The sequence below is a fragment of the Pipistrellus kuhlii genome, unplaced genomic scaffold (genome assembly GCF_014108245.1).
Source record: "Pipistrellus kuhlii isolate mPipKuh1 unplaced genomic scaffold, mPipKuh1.p scaffold_m20_p_102, whole genome shotgun sequence".
Lineage (NCBI taxonomy): Eukaryota > Metazoa > Chordata > Mammalia > Chiroptera > Vespertilionidae > Pipistrellus > Pipistrellus kuhlii.
In genome coordinates this window covers 278,125-303,525 of record NW_023425408.1, presented here as the reverse complement: position 1 = coordinate 303,525, position 25,401 = coordinate 278,125, and the positions used below count along the sequence as shown (strand labels likewise).

The 25,401-nt window shown below is 43.9% G+C and overlaps 1 protein-coding gene across 12 annotated transcripts in view; it reads right to left on the bottom strand.

Annotated features, from left to right (window-relative positions):
• Positions 1 to 1,049: 1,049 nt before the first annotated feature.
• Positions 1,050 to 25,401, bottom strand: part of WNK2 (WNK lysine deficient protein kinase 2) — a 120,967-nt gene continuing 96,615 nt past the window's right edge. For 10 of the 12 annotated variants that reach the window (XM_045578763.1, XM_045578764.1, XM_045578757.1 and 7 more), the window contains 2 exons: positions 3,875 to 3,986; positions 1,050 to 1,250 (listed from right to left, as the gene is read on the bottom strand). In XM_045578763.1, the coding sequence (XP_045434719.1) occupies positions 1,225 to 1,250; positions 3,875 to 3,986 (138 nt within the window). In that variant the 3' untranslated portion in view covers positions 1,050 to 1,224. The remainder of the gene's footprint in view (positions 1,251 to 3,874; positions 3,987 to 25,401) is intronic. The other 2 variants (XM_045578758.1, XM_045578760.1) reach the window with 1 other exon arrangement.

The following is a 25,401-nucleotide window of genomic DNA, read 5'->3' as shown; positions in this document are numbered from 1 at the left end:
CCAGCCTCATGCTATACTGGACTCGATTCCTGGACTATTCTTACCATTTACCGCTAGCTACTAGCTTACCCATTTTTACCATTAGCACCTACATGCTACTTGCTTAAAAGGAATGAATTAAATAAATTTGCTGTTCAAAAAGGGAAACAGAGAAACCCAGTAAGGTGAGTCCCAGATGACGGGAGAACAAACCGGACAGCGAAAGCCCAGCTCGTCTGCTGCACGCGCCTCACTTATCACCGACAGAGTGGTCGGTGCCAGGCGCGGCGCGGCGCAGACCGCAGGTCCCCTGGGAGGGACGATGGGCAGCCCTGGGAAGCTGCAGGAAGCAGACCACCCACTCACCTCTCCCAGCAGTTGGACAGGAGCAAGGCCCAGCTGGCATCTTGAAGAATGTCAATGGCTCTGGGGACACCTGCCACAGCTGCAGTATCCTTCACAGCACCCGGGGCTCAGAGGGACACCCCATTCCTCCCCCAGCAGCACTCAGTGCTACCCGGAAGCCGTGGAAAACAGTGTAGTTCCTGCCCCAGCAAGAGCGTCCGGGCCAGGCTGGCTCCACCCCATCCCTGCCCCGTTCACAGCAGGCCCAGGGCCCACATGGGGACAGCACCCCTGCACTGCGGACTCAGGACGAGGAGCGTTCAGGCCGCTGGGATGGCCGTGCCAGCGTGAGTGTGGAGGCACCCACCAGTGCCCCAGCAGGAGAGCCAAGCTGGCGGAATGGATGGAGCTGTGGGTGCAGGGGTCGCCGTCCCGCGGGCCAGGCCATCCCCCGAGGTGGGCACCTGCTCAGCCTCCAGGGACCCAGAGGAAGGGCGCTGCCCTGGGCCCGAGGGGGAAACGCCTGCAGACGCCAGGCCCCTGCCCCTGGGGCCAGTCGCCCTGTGACCTCTCCGGCCCCGCTGGGTGGGAGCCCCTGGAACTAACCGGGACTCTGCGAAGCGGGTCACCGCGGAGCCTGCGTGGCCCCCAGCCTCCCTGCGCCCTGCTGCCGCCTCGGCCGCCGGCCCTTCGGGACCACTGGAAAGGAGTTTGAAAAACCAAAGTCCTTTTTCCCCCAAAATATTTTTTATTCTTGCATTACATTTGTGTTTCCAATTGTGAATAAAAAAATGCTTAGAAAGTGATTACAAAACAGTGTGCGCCGCCACGAGGCGCGGACTCGCCTTCTCCGAACGGGACGACCTGGGCCTGGCGTTGGGTCGGTCAGCCCGCCTGGGCTCAGCTGGGCTTCTCACTCTCAGAATCTAGAAAAGAAAACCGCCACACTCATTACCGGCCGCCCGGGCGCGGGCTACGTCCCCGGGAGGCCGGCCTGAGCCTGCCCTGCGCCCGCCGCCTGCACACGGGGCAGCAGCTCGGACAGCCAGGCCCCAGCCCACGGCTGCGAGCTGAGGCACCCAGCAGCTGGGTCCCCACTCCGGGCAGAGGCCCCAGGCCTGACTGCAGGGCAGCGCGAGTGGGATGAGGCCTGCAGACCAGGCGGCCGCCTCGTCGGGTGGACAGAAGGCACTGTGACCCCAGCTTGTGAGGGCGGGGCCCATGCCACGGAGCAAGAGACCAGAAATATGTGCCGAGTCCCACGGGCGGGGTGGGGGTGGGGGGGGTGCCGCGCCTGCGAAAGGGGGTCGGTCAGGAGGAACCTTCCCAAACCCAGAGCCTATGGCACAGCAGATGCACCTCCATGACCTGGGTGTCCCTGCCCCGAACCCTCCTCTCACAAGGCCTAGAGCCCCCGACCCCCCTGCAGGTCCAGCAAACCCAGCTCTCCTGGAAACAGCCACGCGGACAGGGGTGGGGACAGCGGTGTTGACCATGAGGCTCACTAGTCCGCAGGCAGAGGCCCGGATCTGCATGCAGCTCGGCTGAGCGGGGCAGTGAGGAGGCGCATCCAGGGCCCAGGCGCACCCGCGGGCGGAGCAGAAGCCGAGCCCACAGGACCCACGCGCCTCCCGAGCCTGACTGCGCGGACGGAGCCGCTGCCACCCGCCACCCGGCGAGCACCTGTCCTCCTGAGGCTCGCTGGCGGCTTTCACGTGGACACACAGTAAGAAGATGTTGTTTCACACTATTTTCAAACAAGCATGTTTATTCGGCTTCTTCATGTACAGTCTGGGGATTCTGTGCCACTGACGCTGCGGGCCCCAGGCCAAGCGCCCACACTCCCGAGGGTGCAGTGGGCTGGAGGGCGCGGGTGGGGTTTCCAGACGCAAAACTCAGCAAGAGACCAGGGGCACCTCGCGGAGAAAGAAGCCGCACCGCACGGCCTGACAAGCCAATCCTAACTGACCCGATGGAGTAAGGAACTGAAGCCCAAGTAAGTGACAGTGCTGGCGAGGACCCGTGGAGAGCGGCGTCTGCGGACGGCTGCGCGGCCCACGCCTCCCGCAGTGGCCAGTGCGGGGCAGGCCTCCAGCTCCTGCTAGGCTCCTGCTGCTCTGGGCCAGCCCCACTGACAGCTCCGTCTCCGTTAGGGGAGCAATCCCCGGCCCCTGGCTGGGCAGCTGTGGAGTCTGGAGAGCCGTCTGGGGCCACGGGCGTTGGGGTGGGGGGATGTAGGGGCAGAGCAGGCCACAGAGGGGGGCGCAGGCGGCCCCAGGCCTCAGGGAAAGGAAGGAGGGCAAGCAGGAGGGGGGGCCCGAGCCAAGGAGGCGCTGTGTCTGTGGGAAGGAGGCAGCTCCCAGGAGCAGACCTCCCCCCTCACAGTAGCCCTGCCTGGCTGTGGCCTGAGGGCTTGTCTGCTCACCTAGCACTTCACAGCAGCTTCCACACAGCCAGACACAGCACAGTTCCTTCCTGAGACCACGTCACCCGTCACGGCCCAGGGATTGCAGCCCTGGCGGCAGCAGCGCCGGCCTGCAGCGTGGCTGTGCCACGTTTGTGCCGGTGACGGGTGACGTGGAGCCCGAGAGGCCTCCTGCACGCAGGAAGCAGAGCTCCCCACCGTTTGCAATTCCTCATAGTCAAGGTCACCAGTTCAATTTTAAACAATAAACCACTTACAGAAGCTAAAGGTCAGACCTCAGCTTCCGATTTGTAAACCACTGATATCTCTCCGCAGCTTAAAATGGGAAATAAGAAATCAACACGCATCCCATTGGAAAGGAAATACACCTTTTCCAATACATGATTCTTTAAACGTCTCTCTCCGTCAGCGAACGGGAAAACCGAGTCCAAGGCACTGTGTCCTGGGGTGGCCACAACGCGCGAAGCATCGATTCCAGCACAGGAAGGGGATGCGAGAGGTGAGTGTGGCCGTGGGAGCCTCGGGGGTGAGTGTGGCCGTGGGAGCCTCGGGGGTGAGTGTGGCCGTGGGAGCCTCGGGGGTGAGTGTGGCCGTGGGAGCCTCGGGGGTGAGTGTGGCCGTGGGAGCCTCGGGGGTGAGTGTGGCCGTGGGAGCCTCGGGGGTGAGTGTGGCCGTGGGAGCCTCGGGGGTGAGTGTGGCCGTGGGAGCCTCGGGGGTGAGTGTGGCCCTGGAAGCCTCGGGGGTGAGTGTGGCCCTGGAAGCCTCGGGGGTGAGTGTGGCCGTGGGAGGCTCGGGGGTGAGTGGGGTTTGCAGCAGGCCCTTCCCCGGGCACCGCAGGCAGGGGCAGGACCAGCAGGCCACGGCACAGCCTGGCTCCTGTGGGCATTCAACTCAGCATGTTCCGGCTGCCAAGTGGCTGGACGGAGCTACAGACCCACAGCCTGGGGCCTGGCATGCTGACCACAGGTGGCCACAGGAACTCGGGGAGCACGGGCCCCCAGGGAGAGCTCCGGTGGCCAGCCTGGGAGGCCCAGGGACCCCAGGACGCAGGCGCGGGGAGCGGGCTTCCGTGCTGGCCCCGAGGCAGTGCGCAGGGGTGGGGGGAGAGGCCAGAGAGGGCAGTACCTGGCATGGGCACGGGTAGGGCCAGGGCAGTTCCAGGAATGACCGTGGTGGGTAGAGGGCCGGACGCCAGGGCCAGAAATGGTGTCCCCACTGCTGCTCGAGGTGTGTTCATCTACAAGACAAGAAGGGAGGGCATGTGGCGGAGTCAGTGCCGCCAGCGGCCCGGGGCCCACAGTGTCTGCATCCTCAGGGGCCAGTGGCCTAAGACCTGCCATGGCGCCTCCTGACGGTGGACACCAGAGTGACACCTTTCTGAACTCTTCAACTCTGCAGCCTAGCCTCCTCGGGCCAACCCCCAGGCGTCCACAGGCCAGAGCCGGCTGCGGAAGGGCAGTGGTCGGCAAGCTCGGTCAACAGAGCCAAACATCAACAGCACATGATTAGAATTTCTTTTGAGAATCAAAATTTTTAAACTTAAACTATATAGGTAGGTACATTGTTATTAACTTAATTAGGGTGCTCCTAAGCTGGCCTTTGCTACAAACTCAAGGGGCCAAAGAGCCACATGTGGCTCATGAGCCGCAGTTAGCAGACCACTGACTTAGGGCACCCCCAACCCAAGGCCTCCTACTGGGCTGGTCAGTGCATTACAGAAGGCCACAGGAGCTGGGGGACAGTGCCCAGAGCCTGTGAGCCAATGGCCGGCAGCCCCTGCTCCCGCGCCCCAGAGCAGGGGGTGGGGGCAGTGAACAGAGAGGTCACTGAGGCCAGCACGCTCTGATGGGAGCCTCAGGAGCTGCAGCAAGAACAGAGGCCGAAAACCTCAAATCCCCTAGACACAGTGTTGGCAGATCGAATCCAGCAACTAAAAAATACAGTCTCACCAACCACTGGCTTTGCCTCGGGAGCGCAATGCTGCGGTCCCCCAGCCACACCTGGAGGGACAGCCGCAGAGGCAAGGAGGTGCCGAGGAGGCCCATCCCTTCAGGGAGAGCCAGCAGCTGAGTCCTGCACCCCACCCCGTCCCCTGGGCCAATGTGAGACCCAAATGCTCTTCCCCAGAGCCCTCTGCTCCAGCCACGTGTGGGAAGTCCCAGCCGAGGCAAGGGAAGGAGTGGAGGCACAGGCCGGAGAAAAAGCAGAACCAGCTTTATTCACAGATGACAAGATTGTGTATGAAGAACACCCCAAAGAGTGAACTATTTCCAGAACCAACAAGTAAATTTAGCACGACTGCAGGTTACAAGATACAGAACTCTACTGCATTTCTATACTAACATACACCGCAGAATAAAATTTTAAAACAATACAATTTACAACTGGCATTCCAAGCCATCTACTCCCTAGGGCTGCATTAATGACAGAACAACTTCACACCGAACCCTACAAAACTGCTGAGAGAAACACTCAATAATGTTAATATATCGGATCTCACCCAGTTAAACAAACAAAATAAACTACCAATACAATCCCAGTTAAAATCCCAGCAGGCTCTTTTGTAGACATTGATGAGCTGTTTCTAAAACATATATGGAAATATTAAGAAGCTGAGAAAATCAAGACATTCTTGAAGAAGATCAATGTTGGAGGCCTTACACAATCAGATATTAAACGAACCAGGAAGCCACACTGATGAGGAGGAGACTTGCCGCGGGGAGGAAAGAGTGGCTCATGGGCCGAGACAGGGGCCTCGGAGCACGGGCCTGCACGGCTGCGGCTGCAGGTCTGCGGCAAGGAGCACGCGGGTACAATCACACACCCGCTGATCTGAGGTGCTTCAGGCCTGGCTGCAATAAGAGATACAGATTCCTTAAATAGCACAGAAATATTACTGAACATAGATAATTTGATAAACCAGACCTCAACAAAATTAAAAGGCCTGCCATTTCACTTTTACCATTAAGAAAACAGACAAGCCACAGACCAGCAGGAAAACCCACACCTCTGACTGACGGAGCAGCTAAGCCGTGCTGTCCGAGGCCAGCTGCTGTCTCCGGCACAGCGGGGAGCCCACATGCAGAGGCTGGCGACACGGATTCTCAGCTGCATGGGGGTCAGCACCCTCCACCGGGCGTTGTTCTAGGCCCACCGTACAAGGCGGAGGACACACAGAGAACTCCAATAAGTCAATAATAAAGAGTTACTGCAACTTTTTTAAAAAAAATATATTTTATTGATTTTTTTTTGCCCCCCTCCTTCCCTCCCAAACATACCCTCCCTCCCAAGTTTTATGTCCATTGGTTGTACTTATATGCATGTATACAAGTCCTTCGGTTGATCTATTATCTCCCCCAGATCTCCCACTCCTCCCCACCGCAATTTGACAGTTCGCCTGTTGCTCCACTGTCTCTATATCTATCTTTTGGTTCATCAGTTTATAATGCTCTTTATTATCCACAAATGAGTGAGGTCATGTGGTGTTTCTCTTTCATTGATTGGCTTATTTCACTCAGCATGATGTTCTCCAATTCCATCCAGGTTGCTGCAAATGATGAGAATCCCTTCTTTTTTATGGCAGCATAGTATTCCATTGTGTAGATGTACCATTGTTTTTGGATCCAATCATCTGCTGACGGGCACCTGGGCTGTTTCCAAATTCTGGCTATTGTAGATTGTGCTGCTATGAACATTGGGGTGCATATATCCTTTCTGATTGGTGTTTCTAGTTTCTTGGGATATATTCCTAGGAGTAGGATTACTGGGTCAAAAGTGAGTTCCATTTTCAGTTTTTTGAGGAAACTCCACACTGTTCTCCACAGTGGTTGCACCAGTCTGCATTCCCACCAGCAGTGCACGAGGGTTCCTTTTTCTCCGCAACCTTGCCAACACTTGTCGTTTGTTGATTTGTTGATGTTGGCCATTCTGACAGGTTGAGATGGTACCGCATTGTTGTTTTAATTTGCATCTCTCGGATAATTAGTGACTTTGAGCATGTTTTCATGTGCCTTTTGGCCTTCCTCTGTCTTCTTTTGAAAATATTCTATTTAGGTCCATTGCCCATTTTTTAATTGGATCATTCATCTTCTTTTTATTTAGTTGTATAAGCTGTCTGTAGATGTTGGAGATTAAACCTTTATCAGTGGTGTTATTTGCAAATATGTTCTCCCACACTGTGGGCTTTCTTGTTGTTTTGTTGGATACAGGGCATCCCTGTCTTGTTCCTGATCTTAGAGGGAATGGTTTTTATTTTGATGTAGTCCCATTTGTTTATTTTCTCTTTAGCTTCCATTGCCCTAGGGGCAGTATCAGTGAATAAGTTCTTTTGGCATATGTCTGAGATTTTGCTGCCTGTGGATGCATCTAGTATTTTTATGGTTTCCCATCTGATGTTTAAGTCCTGTATCCATTTTGAGTTTATTTTTGTGTATGGTGTAAGTTGGTGATCTAGTTTCATTCTTTTGCATGTGTCTGTCCAATTTTCCCAACACCATTTATCGAAGAAACTGTCTTGACTCCATTGTATATTCATGCCTCCTTTGTCAAATATTAATTGAGCATAGTGATTTGGGTTGATATCTGGGTTCTCGATTCTATTCTATTGATCTATATGTTTGTTCTTATGCCAGTACCAGGCTGTTTTGAGAACAGTGGCTTTGTAATACAGTTTGAGGTCTGGTATTGAGATCCTTCCTACTTTACTCTTCTTTCTCAGGATTGCTGTGGCTATTCGGGGTCTTTTATTGTTCCAAATGAACTTTTGGAGAGTTCTTTCTAGGTCAGTGAAATATGCCGTTGGTATTTTAATGGGGAGTGCATTGAACATATAGATTGCTTTAGGAAGTATGGACATTTTGATGATGTTGATTCTACCAATCCATGAACATGGTATGTTCTTCCATCTCTTTACATCTTCCTCTATCTCTTTTTTCAGTGTCGTGTAGTTTTCCGCATATAGGTCCTTTACTTCCTTAGTTAAATTTATTCCTAGGTATCTTAATTTTTTTGGTGCGATGGTAAATGGAATTGCTTTTTTAGTCTCTGTTTCTGCAGTTTCACTGTTGGTGTATAGAAATGCCATGGATTTCTTGGCATTAATTTTGCATCCTGCTACATTGCCAAATTCATTTATTAAGTCAATTAGTTTTTTAATGGAGTCTTTTGGGTTTTTTATGTACAATATGTCATCTGCAAATAAGGATAACTTTACTTCTTCTTTTCCAATTTGGATGCCTTTTATTTCCTCCTCTTGTCTAATTGCAATGGCTAGTACTTCCAGTACTATGTCAAACAGGAGTGGCGAGAGTGGGCATCCCTGTCTTGTTCCTGATCTTAGAGGGAATGGTTTTAGTTTTTGCCCATTGAGCATGATGTTGGCTGTGGGTTTATCATATATAGCTTTTATTATGTTGAGGTATGATCCTTGTACTCCCACCTTGTTAAGAGTTTTTATCAGGAAAGGGTGTTGGATTTTATCAAATGCTTTTTCTGCATCAATTGATATTACTATATGATTCTTATCTTTCAATTTGTTTATGTGATGTATCACGTTTATTGATTTGTGGATATTGTACCATCCTTGCATTCCTGGAATAAATCCTACTTGGTCATGGTGTATGATCTTTGTGATGTTTTTCTGGAGTTGATTTGCTAGAATTTTGTTGAGGATTTTGGCATCTATGTTCATGAGGGATATTGGCCTGTAATTCTCTTTCAGTGAGTTGTCTTTATCTGGTTTTGGTATTAGGGTGATGCTGGCTTCATAGAAGGAGTTTGGAAGTGTTCCTTCCTCTTGGATTTTTTTGGAATAGTCTGAGGAGGATAGATTTTAGTTCTTCCTTGAATGTTTGGTAAAACTCTCCTGTGAAGCCATCTGGCCCTGGGCTTTTGTTTGCTGGAAGCTTTTTGATGACTTTCAATTTCTTCCCAAGTCACTGCTCTATTGAGATTTTTAGATTCTTCCTGATTGAGTTTTGGAAGTTTGTATTTTTCTAGGAATATGTCCATTTCCTCTAGGTTGTTCAGTTTGTTGGAATAGAGTTGTTCGTAGTATTTTGTAACAATCTGTTGTATTTCGGTGGGGTCTGTTGTTATTTCACCTCTTTCATTTCTGATTTTGTTTATTTGGGTCCTCTCTGTTTCTTGGTTAGCCTGGCTAGAGGTTCATCAATCTTGTTTATCCTTTCAAAGAACCAGCTCTTGGTTTTGTTGATCTTACGTATTGTTTCTTTGGTCTCTATGTCTTTTATCTCTGTTCTGATTTTTGTTATTTCCTTCCTTCTGCTTACACTGGGCTTTTCTTGCTGCTCTTTTTCTAACTCTTTGAGTAATAGAGTTAGATCATTTGTTAGCATTTTTTCTAGTTTTTTTGCAATAGGCTTGTAGGGATATGAACTTCCCTCTCAAAACTGCTTTTGCTGTGTCCCATAGATTTTGGATTGTTGTGTTTTCATTGTCATTTGTTGCCAGGATATTTTTAATTTCTTCCTTGATTTCTCTGGTAATTAAACAGTCCTTGTTTAATAGCACGCTGTTTAGTCTCCATGTGTTTGATTTCTTTGGATTATTTTTATTGTAGTTAACTTCCAGTTTTATGCCATTATGATCTGAGAAGATGATTTCTATCTTCTTGAATTTGAAGAGACTTTGCCTATGTCCCAAAATGTGGTCTATCTTTGAGAATGTCCCATGTGCACTTGAGAAGAATGTATATTCTGTGTCTTTGGGGTGGAATGTTCTGAAGATGTTCCATCTGGTCTAGTGAGTCACTTAGAATTGATATTTCTTTGGCGATTTTTTATTTAGATGATTTGTCAAAGGAAGACAATGGGGCATTGAAATCTCCTACTATGATTGTATTGCTATTAATCTCTCCCTTAATGTCCTCCAGCAGTTTTTTTTTTATTTTTTATTTTTTATGTATTTGGGTGCTCCTGTATTGGGTACATATATATTTACCAGGGTTATTTCTTCTTGTTGGATTGTTCCCATTAGTATTATGAAGTGGCCTTCATTATCTCTTGTTATGTCTCTCACTCTGAGATTTAATTTGTCAGATATAAGTATTGCTACCCCAGCTTTTCTTTCATTTCCATTTGCCTGGAAAACTTCTTTCCATCCCTTCACCCTCAGTCTGTGTGCATCTTTTTTTCTGAGGAGGGTTTCTTGTAGACAACAGATGTATGGGTCTTGTTTTCTTATCCAATCTGTTACCCTATGTCTTTTGATTGGAGCATTTAAACCATTTACATTTAAAGTTATTAATGATAGGTACTCATTTGACGCCATTTTTATTCTATACCCCTGTGTTCCTTCTTTGCTTCCTATTTATTTATTTTTACAGCAGACTCTTTAGGACTTCTTGCATTGCTGGTTTGGTGGAGATAAATTCCTTTAGTCTTTTTTTTATCTGTGAAGCTCCTGATTTCACCTTCAATTTTGATTGATAGCCTTGCTGGGTACAGTATTCTTGGATTCAGACCCTTCCTTTGCATGACTTTGTATATTTCATCCCATTCCCTTCTGGCCTGATAAGTTTCTGTTGAGAAATCAGTTGTTAGTCTGATGGGGGTTCTTTTATATGTAACTTTCTGTCTCTCTCTGGCTGCTTTTAAGATTCTTACTTTGTTGTTGGTGTTTGCCAATTTAATTATAATGTGCCTTGGCGTCGGTCTTCTGGGATTAATTTTGCTTGGGACTCTGTGAGCATCTTGGATTTGTGTGGGTTTTTTCTTCTCTATCTCAGGAAAGTTTTCTGTCATTATTTCTTGAAATACATTTTCCATGTCTACCTCAGTTTCCTTTCCTTCTGTAACCCCTATTTTTCTAATATTGTTTTGTTTTGTATTGTCCCAAAGCTCCCGTAGGCTCTCCTCCTGCTTTTTAATTTTTTTTTTCTAGAAGCTGCTCTAATTGGGTATTTTTTTCCATCTTGTCTTCTAGCTCACTGATGCGGTCCTCTGCTTCATTTAGTCTACTCTTGATGCTTTCTATTTAGTTCTTCATGGTAGCAATGTCATTTTTTATTTCTTCTCGGTTCTTCTTCAATTCCTCATGGTTCTTCCTCATTTCTTTTTGGTTATTGTCAAATTTCTCTTCCATTCTTTTTAGCCATCCTATGATCATTACTCTGAATTCTTGCTCTGGTAGGTTGCTTGCCTCTGACTCGTTTACTTCCTTTTCTAGTGATGCCTGCTTTTCTTTCATATGCTGGCTATTTCTTTGTCTCCCCATGGTCTCTCTTTTCAGGATGTCTGGTTATGTGGTGTTTCTTCTACTTTCCGTGGGTGACTGAAGAACTCCCTTGAATCCACGTGTTTGCGCCGATTGGGGCATCACAGCTGCTCGATGGACTCCTCTGCTGTGGGTTTTCCAGGCCTCAGAGAAGCTCTTCCTTTCCTGGTAAGATGGCGCAGCCTTCCCTCTGAGCAGTTCTCGACTCTGCTCAGCTGCATTTCTTCGAGTTACTGCAACTTTTAAGTAGAAAGTTCCCTGACCTGGAGCTTTACACGAGATAGCCAAAAAGAAGGTGTAAAAGTGCCCAAAGGCAAACAAAACAAAAACTTCTAAGGCTTCAAATTCCTTTTACAGATAAACTTTCAAATGTAATACTCCACACACACTTCTTAGAAAAGTCACAACAGAAAACTGTAAAATACTAAGTGGAGGAGAAAGGAGACTGAGAACTTGGCAGAGAACTGGAGACTGTAAAAATACCCAGAATAAAGTATCGAGAGAGAAAAGAAGAGAAAACATGTAAGAGGTCAGGGATAGAGTAAAACACCTCTCAGGTGGCCCTGGCTGATGTGGCACCAAAAGGTTTCCGGTTCAATTCCTGATCAGGGCATGTGCCCCGACTGGGGTTCGATCTCCCGCAGGGCCAGTGCAGGATGCAGCCAGTTTATGTTTTGCTCTCACACCAATGTTTCTCTTTCTCCCCCTCTTCCTTCTTCTCAAATAAATACATACATAAATAAAATGACAAGTGGACTGGAGTCTTAGAATGAGAGGAGTGGCAGAGTCAGCAGGAGCAGCATGGGAACAGTAATGGGGGGGGGGGGTGGAGGGGAGAGATAAAACTTGACAAAGAAATCAAACCCTGGAGTCATGAAGTCTAAGCAGGATAAAAATTTATATTCTTGGGCACCACATAAGTAACAGATATTCTGAAAATTAAACTATTAGAAACCAGAAGAAAAATAATTTATCATCTTCAAAGGAGCAACATATAGATTGGCAGCCTACTTCCACCAAAAACCAGTGTATCTAAATAACAATGGAATGAAAATGTCAACATGAATTGTGTAATTATTGAAAATATCCTCCAAGAACGCTAATGAAATAAAGACATTTTTAGACCAAAACTGAAAAGATAGTCATTGGTACACATAAAGGATCTTCTGGATGATTCCATATGGAAGATCAGAGGCAAGAAGGAATGAAATGGCACAATTAGTAAACATGGAAATAGATGAATACTAACTGTGTAAAAAACTGTGTTATGGGATTGAAAGGCCATATATAATTTAAACAATAAATGCCAGGAGGGAAGTAAATGCAGTTAAAGGGTTTTATGGTCTTTGTAATGTCTAGAGAATGGCTAAGAAAAAGATAGACTTTCATAATTTACATTAAATGAAAATAAAATAATTTAAAGACAAAAAATAAACAGACCCAAATTATGTGTTGTTTATAAGAGCTACATCTAAAATATAAGGGTATAAAGACTGAAAGTAAAAAATGGGAAATCTTACACAATGTAAATAATAATCCAACACAACCTAGTATAGTTAAAGTAATTTCAGACAAAGTACATATAAAGACAAAAATCATAATAGAGCACAGCTGTTGTGCTTCAGTGGTTGAGTGCTGACCCATGAATCAGGAGGTGACAGTTCGATTCCCAGTCAGGGCTCATGCTCAGGCTGTGGCTCAATCCCAGTAGGGAGCATGCTGAAGGCAGCCGATCAATGATTCTCATCATTGATGTTTCCTTTTTAAAAAATTTAATAAATCTTTATTATTCAGATTATTACAATTGTTTCTCCCCCCCCCCCTCCATAGCTACCTTCCACCTGGTTCCCACCCACCCTCTGCCCTTACCTCTCCCCCATTGTCCTCATCCATAGGTGTACGATTTTTGTCCAGTCCCTTCCCGTATCCCCCACATCCCTTTCCCCCTGAGAATTATCAATCCATTCCTATTATATTCACCAGTTTATTCTGTTCTTCAGATTTAAAAAAATATATATTTTATTGACTTTTTTACAGAGAGGACGAGAGAGGGACAGAGAGTTAGAAACATAGATGAGAGAGAATCATTGATCAGCTGCCTCTTTCACATCCCGTACTGGGGATGTGCCCGCAACCAATGTACATGCCCTTGACCGGAATCGAATCTGGGACCTTTTAGTCCGCAGGCCAATGCTCTATCCACTGAGCCAAACCGGTTTCAGCTGTTCCTCAGATTTTTAATTCATCACTTGATTTTTAGGTTCAATTGTTGATAGATATGTATTTGTTGTACATAATTTTTATCTTTATTTTTTCCTTCTTTTTCCTCTTCTTAAAGAATACCTCTCAGCATTTCATCTAATAGTGGTTTGGTGGTATTGAACTTCTTTAGCTTTTTCTTATCTGTGAAGCTCTTTATCTGACCTTCAATTCTGAATGATAGCTTTGCTGGGTAGAGTAATCTTGGTTGTAGGTTCTTGCTATTCATCACTTTGAATATTTCTTGCCATTCCGTCTGGCCTGCATAGTTTCTGTTGAGAAATCAGCTGACAATTGTATGGGTGCTCCCTTGTAGGTAATTAACTGTTTTTCTTTTGCTGCTTTTAAGATTTTCTCTTTGTCTTTTGCTCTTGGCATTTTAATTATGATGTGTCTTTGGTGTGGTCCTCTGGATTCCTTTTGTTTGGTGTGTTTTGTCCTTCCTGGACTTGTAAGTCTATTTCTTTCACCAGGTGGGGGAAGTTTTCTATCATTATTTCTTCCAGTATGTTTTCAGTATCTTGAGCTCTCTCTTCTTCTGGCACTTCCATAATTTTGATGTTGGTATGCTCGAAGTCATTCAAGAGGCTTCTTATACTATCTTCACATTTTTGGATTCTTTTTTCTTTTTGTTTTCCCAGTTGAGTGCTTTTTTTGCTTCTTTGTATTTCAAATCTTTTACTTGATTCTTGAATTCCTCTAGTCTGCTGTTGTGTCTCTGTATAATATTTTTTTATTTCCGTTAATGTATGTTTAATTTCTAGTTGGTCCTTTTTCATATCTTTGAGGGTGTCATTAAATTTATTGGCCTTTTCTAGAAAATTCTTAAAAAACCTTATAACTGTGGTTTTAAACTCTATATCTAGTCATTTGTTTTCCTCCGTTTCCTTCATTTGTGGTGTTTGTCTCCACATTTTTGCTGCTTCACTGAGTTGGTAGGGTGGCTTTGTGTGCTAGGTGTCCTATATGGCAAAATGGGTTGGCCTCCCTGTGGACTGTTCACAGCCTTGTTGTAGTTAACTTAAAAAAAAAAATCTTTATTGTTAAAAATATTACAGATGTTACACTTCCCCCCCCCCCCCACTTCTAGCCCCTCCCCAGGCCCCATTATTTTCTGTGTCCATGGGTTATGTATATATACATGTAGTTATTTGGTTGATCTCTTTCCCTCCTCTACTCCCTCTACCCATCCCCCACCCATCCCCTTCCCTTTGAGAATGCTCAGTCTTTTGCATGCTTCCATGTATCTGGATCTATGTCTTTGTCAGTTTGTAGTTAACTCTTGATTTTTGTTGGTTTCACTGGGAGGTAGTGACCTCCAAGCCATTTGGCTGTGAGGACCCGCTGTGTCTATAACTGCTGCGCTGGAGACACCCTTATGGGGCAGGACTTGTTTCCATGGGGTTTTGGTGCTCACTGAGTCTGCCTCTTGAATGTGTCACTTATGGATGTGAGGAGTTGTAATCTGGTGTCTCATACTGACCACCAGATACACTGGCTTCTGGATCTCCGATGGGGTTCAGGTCAGCTACTGTCTGAGGCCATCTTGCAGGAGCTACAGTGAGTACTACAGTTTCCTCCTCTTCGCTTGGGGTTTGGAGGTTTTGGAGCTGTCTGACCAGAGCTTCAGTTTGTTAGGTTAAGCTGCAATATGGCAGGCCATTTTTATGCAAAAACCACTGTTTGCAGCTTGGGTGGGTTTGTAGATTGTGTGGAGCAGGGTCTCAAGGAGTCCCTAGGCTAGGCATGGCAAACAGCAATGACTGCCAGTCAGCCATCTCTGCAACTCTGAGTTTCCGCATCTCTGCGTCCAGCACCCCAGTGCAGTAAACAATGATTTCTGGGTGCATCTCTGCAAGAAAGTCACTCTCACTTTCCAACCTGATGGCAGACAGTCCAGCTTCTCCCTGTAGGGGTTTGCATCCCCAGTGTCTCCCCAGAAACTGGAGTTCAGAGTAATCGGGAACTTATCTCCCTTCAGGTTTCAAAAAGCACCCAGTCGCCCGCTGTCAGCCCAATATGCGCGCCTCCATACCTCAGCTTTTCAGCGCTGTGCATATCTCAATGCTCTTTGCTCTTTCCTTCTAGTTGTAGAATATCCACTCAGCCAGCTTTCCTATGGTTCTGGGTGATAGACGTTTTGTCTTTTAGTTGTAATTTTGTAATTCTTGTGTGAGGCAGCAATTTAGGTATTTACCTATGCCGCCATCTTGGTTTCTCATCATTGATGTTTCTATCTTTCTCTCCCTCTCCCTTCTTTTCTGAATTAAATAAAAATATATTTAAAAAATATTTTTATTGACTTTTGAGGGGGAAGGAGAGGGAGAGAGAGACAAAAATATCAATGATGAGAAGGAATCATTGATAGGCTGCCTCCTGCATGCTCCCTTCTGGGGATCAAGCCCACAACCTGGGCATGAACCCTTGGCCAGAATTGAACCTGGGACTCTTTATTCCGCAGGCTGACACTCTATCCACTGAGCCAGACAAGCTAGGGCAATAAAAAAAAAATATTTTTAAATCATAATAGAAATACTTGGTAATATTAAAAGTTCAACTCACAAGTCAGACATGATAAATGTAAATTTGAATATACCCAATAACATAGCTTCAAAAAATATATAGCAAAAAACAAAAGAACTACAATAAGAAATACACAAACCCATGACCGTGATGGTAAATTTAAAAATTCCTCTTTCAATAATGGACAGAATATACACAAACACAGAGAAACTCATTAAGAGTGATGTCAGCAAAGAAGAGTAGGTAGCTCCAAACTTTTATCTTTCCACGGAAGCACTGAAAGAATGACCAGAAACTGTCAGAACTAACTTTATCCAAACTTCAGAGAACAGCTAAAGGTTTATAGCAATCAAGTAGAAGCAAAAGGCAAGTAAAGAAAAAGGCAAAATTTTCAAAGTAGGAAAGCACTGTGGTATTTTACTGGCCCTTGGCCCATTCCCTCCCTGGCTTTAGAGCTATCTTGAAGGCAGGCTACATTCCCAGGGTGGAACCCTGGCCCATGGTTCTGGAGGGGACAGAGATCTTATTCACAGATTATTTTGTATATCTGTCCTAATCTGTCTGGAGGCCACCTGACACACCGGAAGGGCTGACACAAGGTTCACATATCTCTGTCTGATCAGGGCAGAAAAATGGCTTGTATGACTAAAAACATTGCAAGACAATCAAAACATCCACAATTGCTCAGAGCCAAAGATCATGACTGAAACATACACAAGCTGCCTACAGCCAGGATAGGAAAGCATGCAAGAGAGTTTCTTTGGGATATTAGGATATTCAAAAGTATTGTGTACTAGGGAATCTAGACAGCCATGTGCATGCCCAGAGCAAGATACTGTACAGAAAAGACCTGATTGGGTCCTAAGTCTTCACTATTAGTGAAATAAGAAGTAAAGGTTCAGGCAAATTAAGCTCCTGGTGTTCAAGAAAATCTTAGTCAAAACAATGGCTAAACACAAGCTAAGTCTTCAACAAATAAAGCCAGCAAGTACTGGGGGAAATGAGAATGTGATTTTCAGAGTTACTACTTAAAAATTCAAATGTCCTGTTTTCAATGTGAAACCACAAAACATGCAAATAATTAGAAAAGCATGGCTCATACAAAGGGGAAAATAATTAGCAGAAACCACTCCTGAGGAAGTCTAGATTTTGGAGTTATTAATACTAAACAAAGACTTTAAATCAGCGGTCTTTGTTATTGTCGTCGTTAATCCTCACCCAAGGATAATTTTTTCCACTGATTTTTAGAGAGAGTGGAAGGAGGGGGAGAGACAGAGAGAAATACTGATGTGAGACAAACACATCGAATGACTGCCTCACGTCCAAACCAGGGCCAAGGATCAAACCTGCACCTGAACTCTGTGTTCTTGACCGGAATTGAACCTAAGACCCTTCAGTCTGAGGGCCAACACTCTATTATCAGACTAAACAGGCTAGGGTAAATCAGCTATCTTAAATATGCTGACAGAGCTAAAGGAAACCATGAAAAAACAGGAAACCAGGAAAATGGCAGATGAACAACATGAGAATATCAATAGAGACAGAAATTATAAAAGGAACCAAACAGAAATATGAGAGCTAAAATACAAGAACTGAAATTTAAAATTCTACTGGAGGGAACCAACAGCAGACAGAGCAGGCAGAGTACATAATTACAAACTTGAAACCACATAATTGAAATTAAGGAGTGTGGGAAGCAGAAAGAGAAAAAGAATAAAGAAAAGTATACAGAGCCTAAGGTATTTGTAGGATACTATTAAGCAACCCAACTTATGCATTATGAGCATCTAAGATGGAGAAGAGAGATCAGTAAAAGAAACACTTGAAGAACAGAAAGAAAAGTCTGTCAACCAAGAATTCTATGTCTAATGACATAATCCTTCAAGAATGAAGGAGAAATTAAGACTCTTAGATAAACAAAAACTAAAGAGGTTGCTTCTAAAAAATCTGCCCCACAAGAAATGCTGAAGGGAGTTCTTTAGGCTGAAATGAAGGAATAATAGGTGGTAACTTAGAGCCCTATGGAGAAAAAAGAAAGTAACTACACAGGTGAATATATTGGACTTTCGTTTTAATTCCTTTTTTCCCCATGTATAACTTAAAAGGCAAGTGTAATAAATAATAATTATAAATGTATGTTAATAGGCACACAACATTAAAAAATTCAGCCCTAGCTAGTATGGCTTAGTGGAGAGATTGTTGGCCTGTGGATTGAAGGGTCTCAGGTTTGATGCTAGTCAAGGGCACATGCCTGGGTTGCGGGCTCAACCCCCAGTGGGGAGTGTAAAGAAGGCAGCTGATCAATGATTCTCTCTCATCATTGATGTTTCCATCTCTTTCTCCCTCTCCCTTCCTCTCTGAAATAAAAAAATATATATATTTTAAAAAATTCAATCTGTGACAAAAACAATACAAAGAGGGTAGGATGGAAATATGGAGGAGCTGAGTATTTATATACTATTTAAAAGAGTTGGTATCATTCAAACTAGGTGTGATAAATTTAATATGTTAATTGTAATCTCCTAAAGGTAAACAGAAAGGGAATCAAAATTATGCACTATAAAGAACTTCTATTTCAGAGAGGAAGGGAGAGGTAGAGAAATAGAAATATCAATGAGAGAGAATCATTGATATACTGCCTCCTGTACACCCCCTATTGGGGAATGAGCTGCAAACTGGGCAAATACCCTGACCAGGAATCAAACTGGGACCTCCTGGTTCATAGGTCAATTCTCAACCACTGAAACACACTGGCTGAGTACAAATATATTTTTAAAAGCAATAATGGAGAAATTGAGGAATAAAAACATGTTATATAGAAAATAAATGGCAGAAGTCCTTCCTTCCCAAAATTACTTTATTTATTTATTTAAATCTTTATTTTTCATATTATTACAAATGTTCCTCATTTCCGCACCCCCTCCATTGCTCCCCTCCACCAGGTTCCCAACCCACCCTCTGCCCTTTCCCCACCACCCACTGTCCTCATCCATAGGTGCACAGTTTATGTTCAGTCTCTTCCAACACCCCCATCTCCCCTTTTCCCCGAGAATCATCAGTCCATCCCTTTCCAAACCTCTGATTCTATTATATTCACCAGTTAATATTGATCATCAGGTTTTTTAATTTCCTTGGTTTTTAGATTCCCTTGTTGATAGTCACATATTTGTTGTTCATAATTTTTATCTTTATTTTCTTCCTCTTCCTAAAGAACCCCCTTCAGCAATTCATATAATTCTGGTTTGGCGGTGATGAACTCCTTTAGCTTTTTTTTATTTGTGAAGATCTTTATCTGGCCTTTGATTCTGAGTGATAGCTTTACTGGGTAGAGTATTTTTGGCTGTAGGTTCTTCCTATTCATCACCTTGAATATTTCTTGCCATTTCCTTCTGGCCTGCATGGTTTCTGTTGAGAAATTAACTGACAATCATATGGGTGCTCCTTTATAGGTAATTACCTGCTTTTCTCTTGCTGCTTTTAATATTCTCTCTTTGTCTTTTGCTCTTGGAATTTTAATTATGATGTGTCTTGGTGTGGTCCTCTTTGGAATCCTTTTGTTTGGGATTCTGTGTGCTTTCTGGACTTGTAAGTATAATTCTTTCACAGGTGGGTGAAGTTTTCTGTCACTATTTCTTCCAGTATGTTTTCAGTATCTTGCTCTCTCTCTTATTCTGGGACCCCCATAATTCTGATGTTGGTTTGTTTCAAGTTGTCCCAGAGGTTTCTTACATATCTTCAAGTTTCTGGATTCTCTTATCTTCTTGCTTCTGTGGAGGAGTGTCTTCTGGCTCTTTATGTTCCAAATTTTTGACTTGATTCTTGTTATCTTTCATTCTGTTTTTAGGACTCTGCATAATATTTTTTATTTCAGACAATGTATTCTTTATTTCTAGTTGATTTCTTTTCATATCCTCATAGGTCTCATTTATTTTATTGGCATTTTCTAGGAAATTCTTGAAAAACCTTATAATGTGGGTTTGAACTCTATATCTAGTCACTTGTTGTCCTCCATTTCTTTGGTTTGTGATCTGTTTCCTTGTCTCAGCATTTTTGCTGCTTCCCTGAGTTGGTAGGGTGGCTTTGCGTGTTTGGTGTCCTATATGGCCCAGTGGGTCAGCCTCCCAGTTAGTTACCTGAGGTGGACACTCTTGGTGCACCCCTTTGTGGACTGTGTGTATAGTCTTATTGTAGTTAAGTCTTGATTCTTGTTGGTATCACTGGGAGGAACTGACCTCCAGGCCAATCGGCTGTGAGGATCAGCTGTGTCTATGCCAGGAGACAGCCTTATTTGACTAGATTTGGAAAACTGCAAAAGCCTCTGTGCTCAGGTTGGATGGGGCAGAGTTTCAGGGTGGAGCCTACAGCCTTGGCTTCCTGTCAGCCCCGCCTTATGAGGTTCCTGAGTCTGTGTTCCTCAGTGTCCTTTGGTACTTGCTGCAAGCACCTCTGAAAGAAAGGTGCCCTTGAGTTTCGCCACTATTAGACAGTCTAGTCTCTCCCCCAATGAGCCCAGAACTGCACTCCAAGTGCAGTTGGAAGTGGAGTTGGAAGTGGGGTTCAGTGCAGTTCGGAGCTTTTGTCTCCTCCCCACTAGGGCAATTGTGCACACCTCCAGGACTCTGCCTTTTGCTGCTCCCGAGTTTCCACCTTACAGCCCAGATTCCCTCCATATGAGCCTGAATCCCCAGGGTCTGGCCTAGAACTGGGGTTCAGTGCAGTCGGAACTGGGGCTCAGCACAGTCCAGAGCTTTTGTTTCCTTCCTGCTAGGGCAATCCAGCGGCACAGTCAACAGTCCGTCCTCTGCGCACAATGTGTGTGTGTCCGGGACTCTGCCTTTCGCTGCTCCCCTGAGTTTCTGTCTTACAGCCCAGATTCCTTCTGTATGAACCTGGGTCCTCAGGGTCTCGTCCAGAACTGGGGTTCAGCGCAGTGGGAACTGGGGTTCAGCACAGTCCGGAGCTTTTATCTCCTTCCCTCTGGGGAACATCAGCCAGGCACTCAACCGCCCCCTCCTCTCCGACTCCGTCCTCTCCCCACGTGCACACTGTGTCTCTGCACTTTAGGCTTTTACAGCTCCTCTGGTTTTCCTTCTGGTTTTCTCTTTCCTTCTAGTTGTAGAATTTCCAGTCAGTCAACTTTCCTGTAGTCTGGATTATGTCCATTTTGAATTTTAGTTGTATTTTTTTTAAATTGTTGTGCGAGGCTGCAGTTAGGCGTTTACCTGTGCCGCCATCTTGGTTTCTCTATCCCCATAATTACTTTAAATGTAAGGGGATTAAACTTTCCAATTAATAAGCAGAGATTGATAGAATGAATAAAAAAGCTTCATTAATCTATATGCTTATCTGTAAGCGACTCCTTTTAGATACAAAGACACAAAGAGGTTGAAAGTAAAAGGATGAAAAAGAGAGCTGAGTGACTATTTTATTATCAGACCAAATAAATTTTAAGTCAAAAAAGGTTATAAGAGATAAAGAAGGATATTACATTGGATCCATCAAGATATATAAATTTATACGTATCTAACAACAGAGCTCCAACTTAATAATGATACAAAGAGAGAGAGAGAATTAGAGAATTCTACACTAATAGTTATAGACGTCAATACTTCACTCCCAATAAATAGAACAATTGGACCCATCAGTAAGGAAAGAGACCTGAACATCCCCATAAGCCAATTAGCCCTAAGAAATATTTACAAAATACTCCAACCTACAATAGCAGAATATACTTTCTTTTTTATATTTTTATCGACTGAAAAGAGAAAGGGAGAGGAATAGAGAGATAGAAACATCAATGATGAGAGAGAATCATTGATAGGCTGCTTCCTGCACGCCCCATACTGGCGGATCAAGCCCATCACCTGGCCATATGCCCTGACCAGGAATTAAACCGTGACCTCCTGGTTCATAGTTGATGTTCAATCACTAAGCAACACAAGCTGGGCTAGAATATAATTTCTTTTCAATAGCACATGGATGATTCTCCAAAATAGGATATATAGTAAGCTATGAAACAAGTCTTAATCCATTTTAAAAGATTAAAATTATACAAAGTATCTTTTCTAACACAATTAATGAAATTAGAAATCAATAACAAAAAAACACTAGAAGACTGACACATGTGCAGAAATTAAACAACAAATTTAGTTGTTTACTCTTAACCAGAGTTAGGAAAATTAGAAAGTACCTTGGGACAAATGAAGAGACAACACATCTATATTTCAGACAAAGAGAAAGAAATTCTCAGAGGAAAATTTATAGCTGTAAATCCTGTATTAAAAAATAGAAGATCTTAAATTAATAAACTAATTATATATTATAATAAAGATAAACAAAACAAAGAATATAAAAACAATAGAGAAAAATCAATGAAACCAAAATTAATTCTTTGAAAAGATGAACAAATTGACAAAGTTTTAGCTACCAGCTGGATAACTCACATAAAACAAAAAGATTTCTTTTACCATAACTCACCTTAGAAGAAACAGAAAATCTGAATAGGCCTATAGCAATAGTGAAATTGAATCAGTAATCAAAAACCTCTCAAAAAAGAAAAGCCCAGGACTAGATGACTTCACTGGTGAATTCCACCGTTTAAAAGAGAAAGAATACAAAATCTTTCTTAATCTCTTCTTAAAAGTTGAAGAGGTGGGAACACTTCCTAACTCAATCTATGTGGCCAGCATTACCCTGATACCAAAACCAGATAAACACAAAACAAGAAAATTACAGATTAATACTCCTGATGAATATTGATGGCAAAAACTTCAATAAAATATTAGTCAGAAAAAAGAAAATATATATATTAGCAAAATGAATTCAGGAGCATATTAGAAGGAGTATACACCATGACTAGCTGGGTTTTATCCCAGGAATGCAAGGTTGGTTTAACATATGAAAATCAATGTGATATACCATTCATAATTAATGCAGCAAAAGCATTTGACAAAATTAACTTTTTCATAATAAAAGCACTCAAGAAACTAGAAACAGAATGCACTTCCTCAATATCATAGAGGCCTGATATACATATCTAAAACACACACAAATAATATCATATTCAATGGTAAAAGATTTAAAATTAGAAACAAGACAAGGATATTTGCTTTTGCCACTTCTATTTAATACAGCATTAGAAGGTCTAGCCAGAGAAATTAGGCAAGAAAAAAAATAAGTAAAAGGCAACAATATTAGAAATGAAAAGTAAAATTATCTCTATGCAGAGGTGACATGATCTTTTATGTAGATGGCACTAAAAATCCACCAAAAAACCTGTTAGAACTAATTCATAAATTTAGCAAAGTTTCAAAGTTTCCATGCATGAATGATGAGTAATCTAAAAAATAAATTAAGAACACAATATACTCACAATAGTATAGATAAGAATAGGAGTAAATATAAAGAGTTGAAAGAGTAAGACACTGAAAACTAAAAAAAATTACAAAAAGAAATTAAGAAAGACACAAATAAGGCATGCAATGTTTATGGATTGAAAGACTTAGTATTATTAATATGTTAATACTACCCAAAGTGATATACAGATTTAATGCAATCACTATTAAAATCTCAATGGCATTATTAAAAAAAAAAAAGTCATCCTAAAAGCATGCGCGCATGTACACACACACACACACACACACACACACACACACACCATTAGGATTCTTGAGGGATGGCCAATAACCAAGAAACACAAAGTTGAAGGACTTACACTGGCTGGTTTCAAAGCTTACCATAAAGCTACAGAAAGTATGATACTAGCAAAAGGACAGACATAGAGACCAATGGAATAGAATAGAGACATTTGGTCAACTGACTTTTAGCAAGGGTGCCAACTCCATTCAATGGAGAAAGGACAGTCTTTTCAACAAATATTGTAGGAAAACTGGACATCCATATGCAAAAGAATAGATTAAAGGGATAAATGTAAGAGCCAAAATCTGAATAGCACATGGATGATTAAACTCTGAGAAGGAATCATAGGGGAATCTTCATGACTTTGGATTTGGCAATGATTTCTTGGCTACGACACCAAAGACAGAGGCAACAAAAGAAAAAAAAAATAGATAAATTGGTCTTCATGAAAATTAAAAACTTTTGTGTATCAAAAGGCACTATCCACAGGATAAAAAAGCAACCCACACAATGACACAAAATATTTGCAAACCATATGTCTGGTAAGGTATAAATATCCAGAATACAGAACTCCTAAAACTCAACAAGAAAGCAATGCTATTTTAAAATGGGTAGAGGACTTGAAATGTTATTTTTTCAAAGAAGACATACAAAGGGCCAATAAGCAAATGAAAACATTTCAACATCACTAATCACTACAGAAATGCAAATTAAAGCTACAATGAGATACTACACCTATTTTAAAAAGAAGACAACAATAGAAAGTATTGACAAAAATGAGGAGAAACTGGAACCTCTGTGTATGATGGTGGGAACATAAAATGGTTCAACCCACCGTAAAAAACAATTTGGCAATTCCTTAAAAAATTAAAAACAGAATTACCATGTGATCTAGTGATTCCACTGCTGAGTATATGGATGGAAGAACTCACAGCAGGGTCTCAAACACGTTCACAGCAGCATTATTCAGAACAGCTAAAAGGCAGAAGCAACCCAACCATCCATGGGTGGATCAGTGAATAAACAAAATGTGGTATATGGAATGTTATCCAGCCTTGAAAAGGAAGGACATTCTGCCACAGCCTACAATACGGGTGAACCATGAGAGCATTATGCAAGGTGAAATAAGCCAGGTACGAAATGACAAATACTGTGTGATTCCACTCACATGGGGACCTGACCTAGAGAGTCAGAGTCATAAAGGCAGGAGGCAGCGGTGGTGGCCGGGGGCGGAGCTTCTGTAGGGAGGTGTTTTCAATGGCACAGAATTTCAGTGGTGCAAGATAAACCAGTTCTGGAGATGGATGGTGGTGATGGTTGAACAACAGTGTTAATGTACTCAATGCCAATGAACTGGCACTTAAAATGATTAGGATGGCAAATTTTGTTATATGTATTTTACACAATCTTTAAAAATTAGGGGGAAGAATGAAGTTCTAAAACATGCTACCACACGAATACCATGAAGTGCAGAAAGCCGGAGGGAAGGGCAAAGGCCACGTGACTGCACTTCCAGAGGCGCCAGCCGTGCCCTGCCTGCGGGAGCCGGACGCAGAGGAGCTACGGGGGCAGCCAGGCCCGGGGCAGGCAGTCTGAGGCGCCCCTCAGCCTGGGACAGTGAGCATGGTCTAATGTGGACAGGGCGATGACTGTACAACATTGTGAATGTTCTGAATGCTACGGAACCTCACTCAGCAGGATTAAATCGGTAAGTTGTTACTTAGATATTCATAAAAATAATGAACAAACCAACACACAAAGCCACTGGTGAGCAGCCGGGGGAGGCCAAGGCATGGCCCGGCTGAGCAGCGTGGGGCCAGCCGTGGAGCGGACGCCGGTCCAGGTGGGCTCGCAGGGCCTGGGGCTGCACGGGGGGCTCAGCTGTGCCGCAGAGTCAGGGAGAAGGGCCACGAGGAGTCAGCCCAGAGGCGGTGTGCCTGCCAGCGGGGCTGCGGCCCCAGAGAGGAGGGAGCGAGGCTCAGGCGGGGAGGGCCATT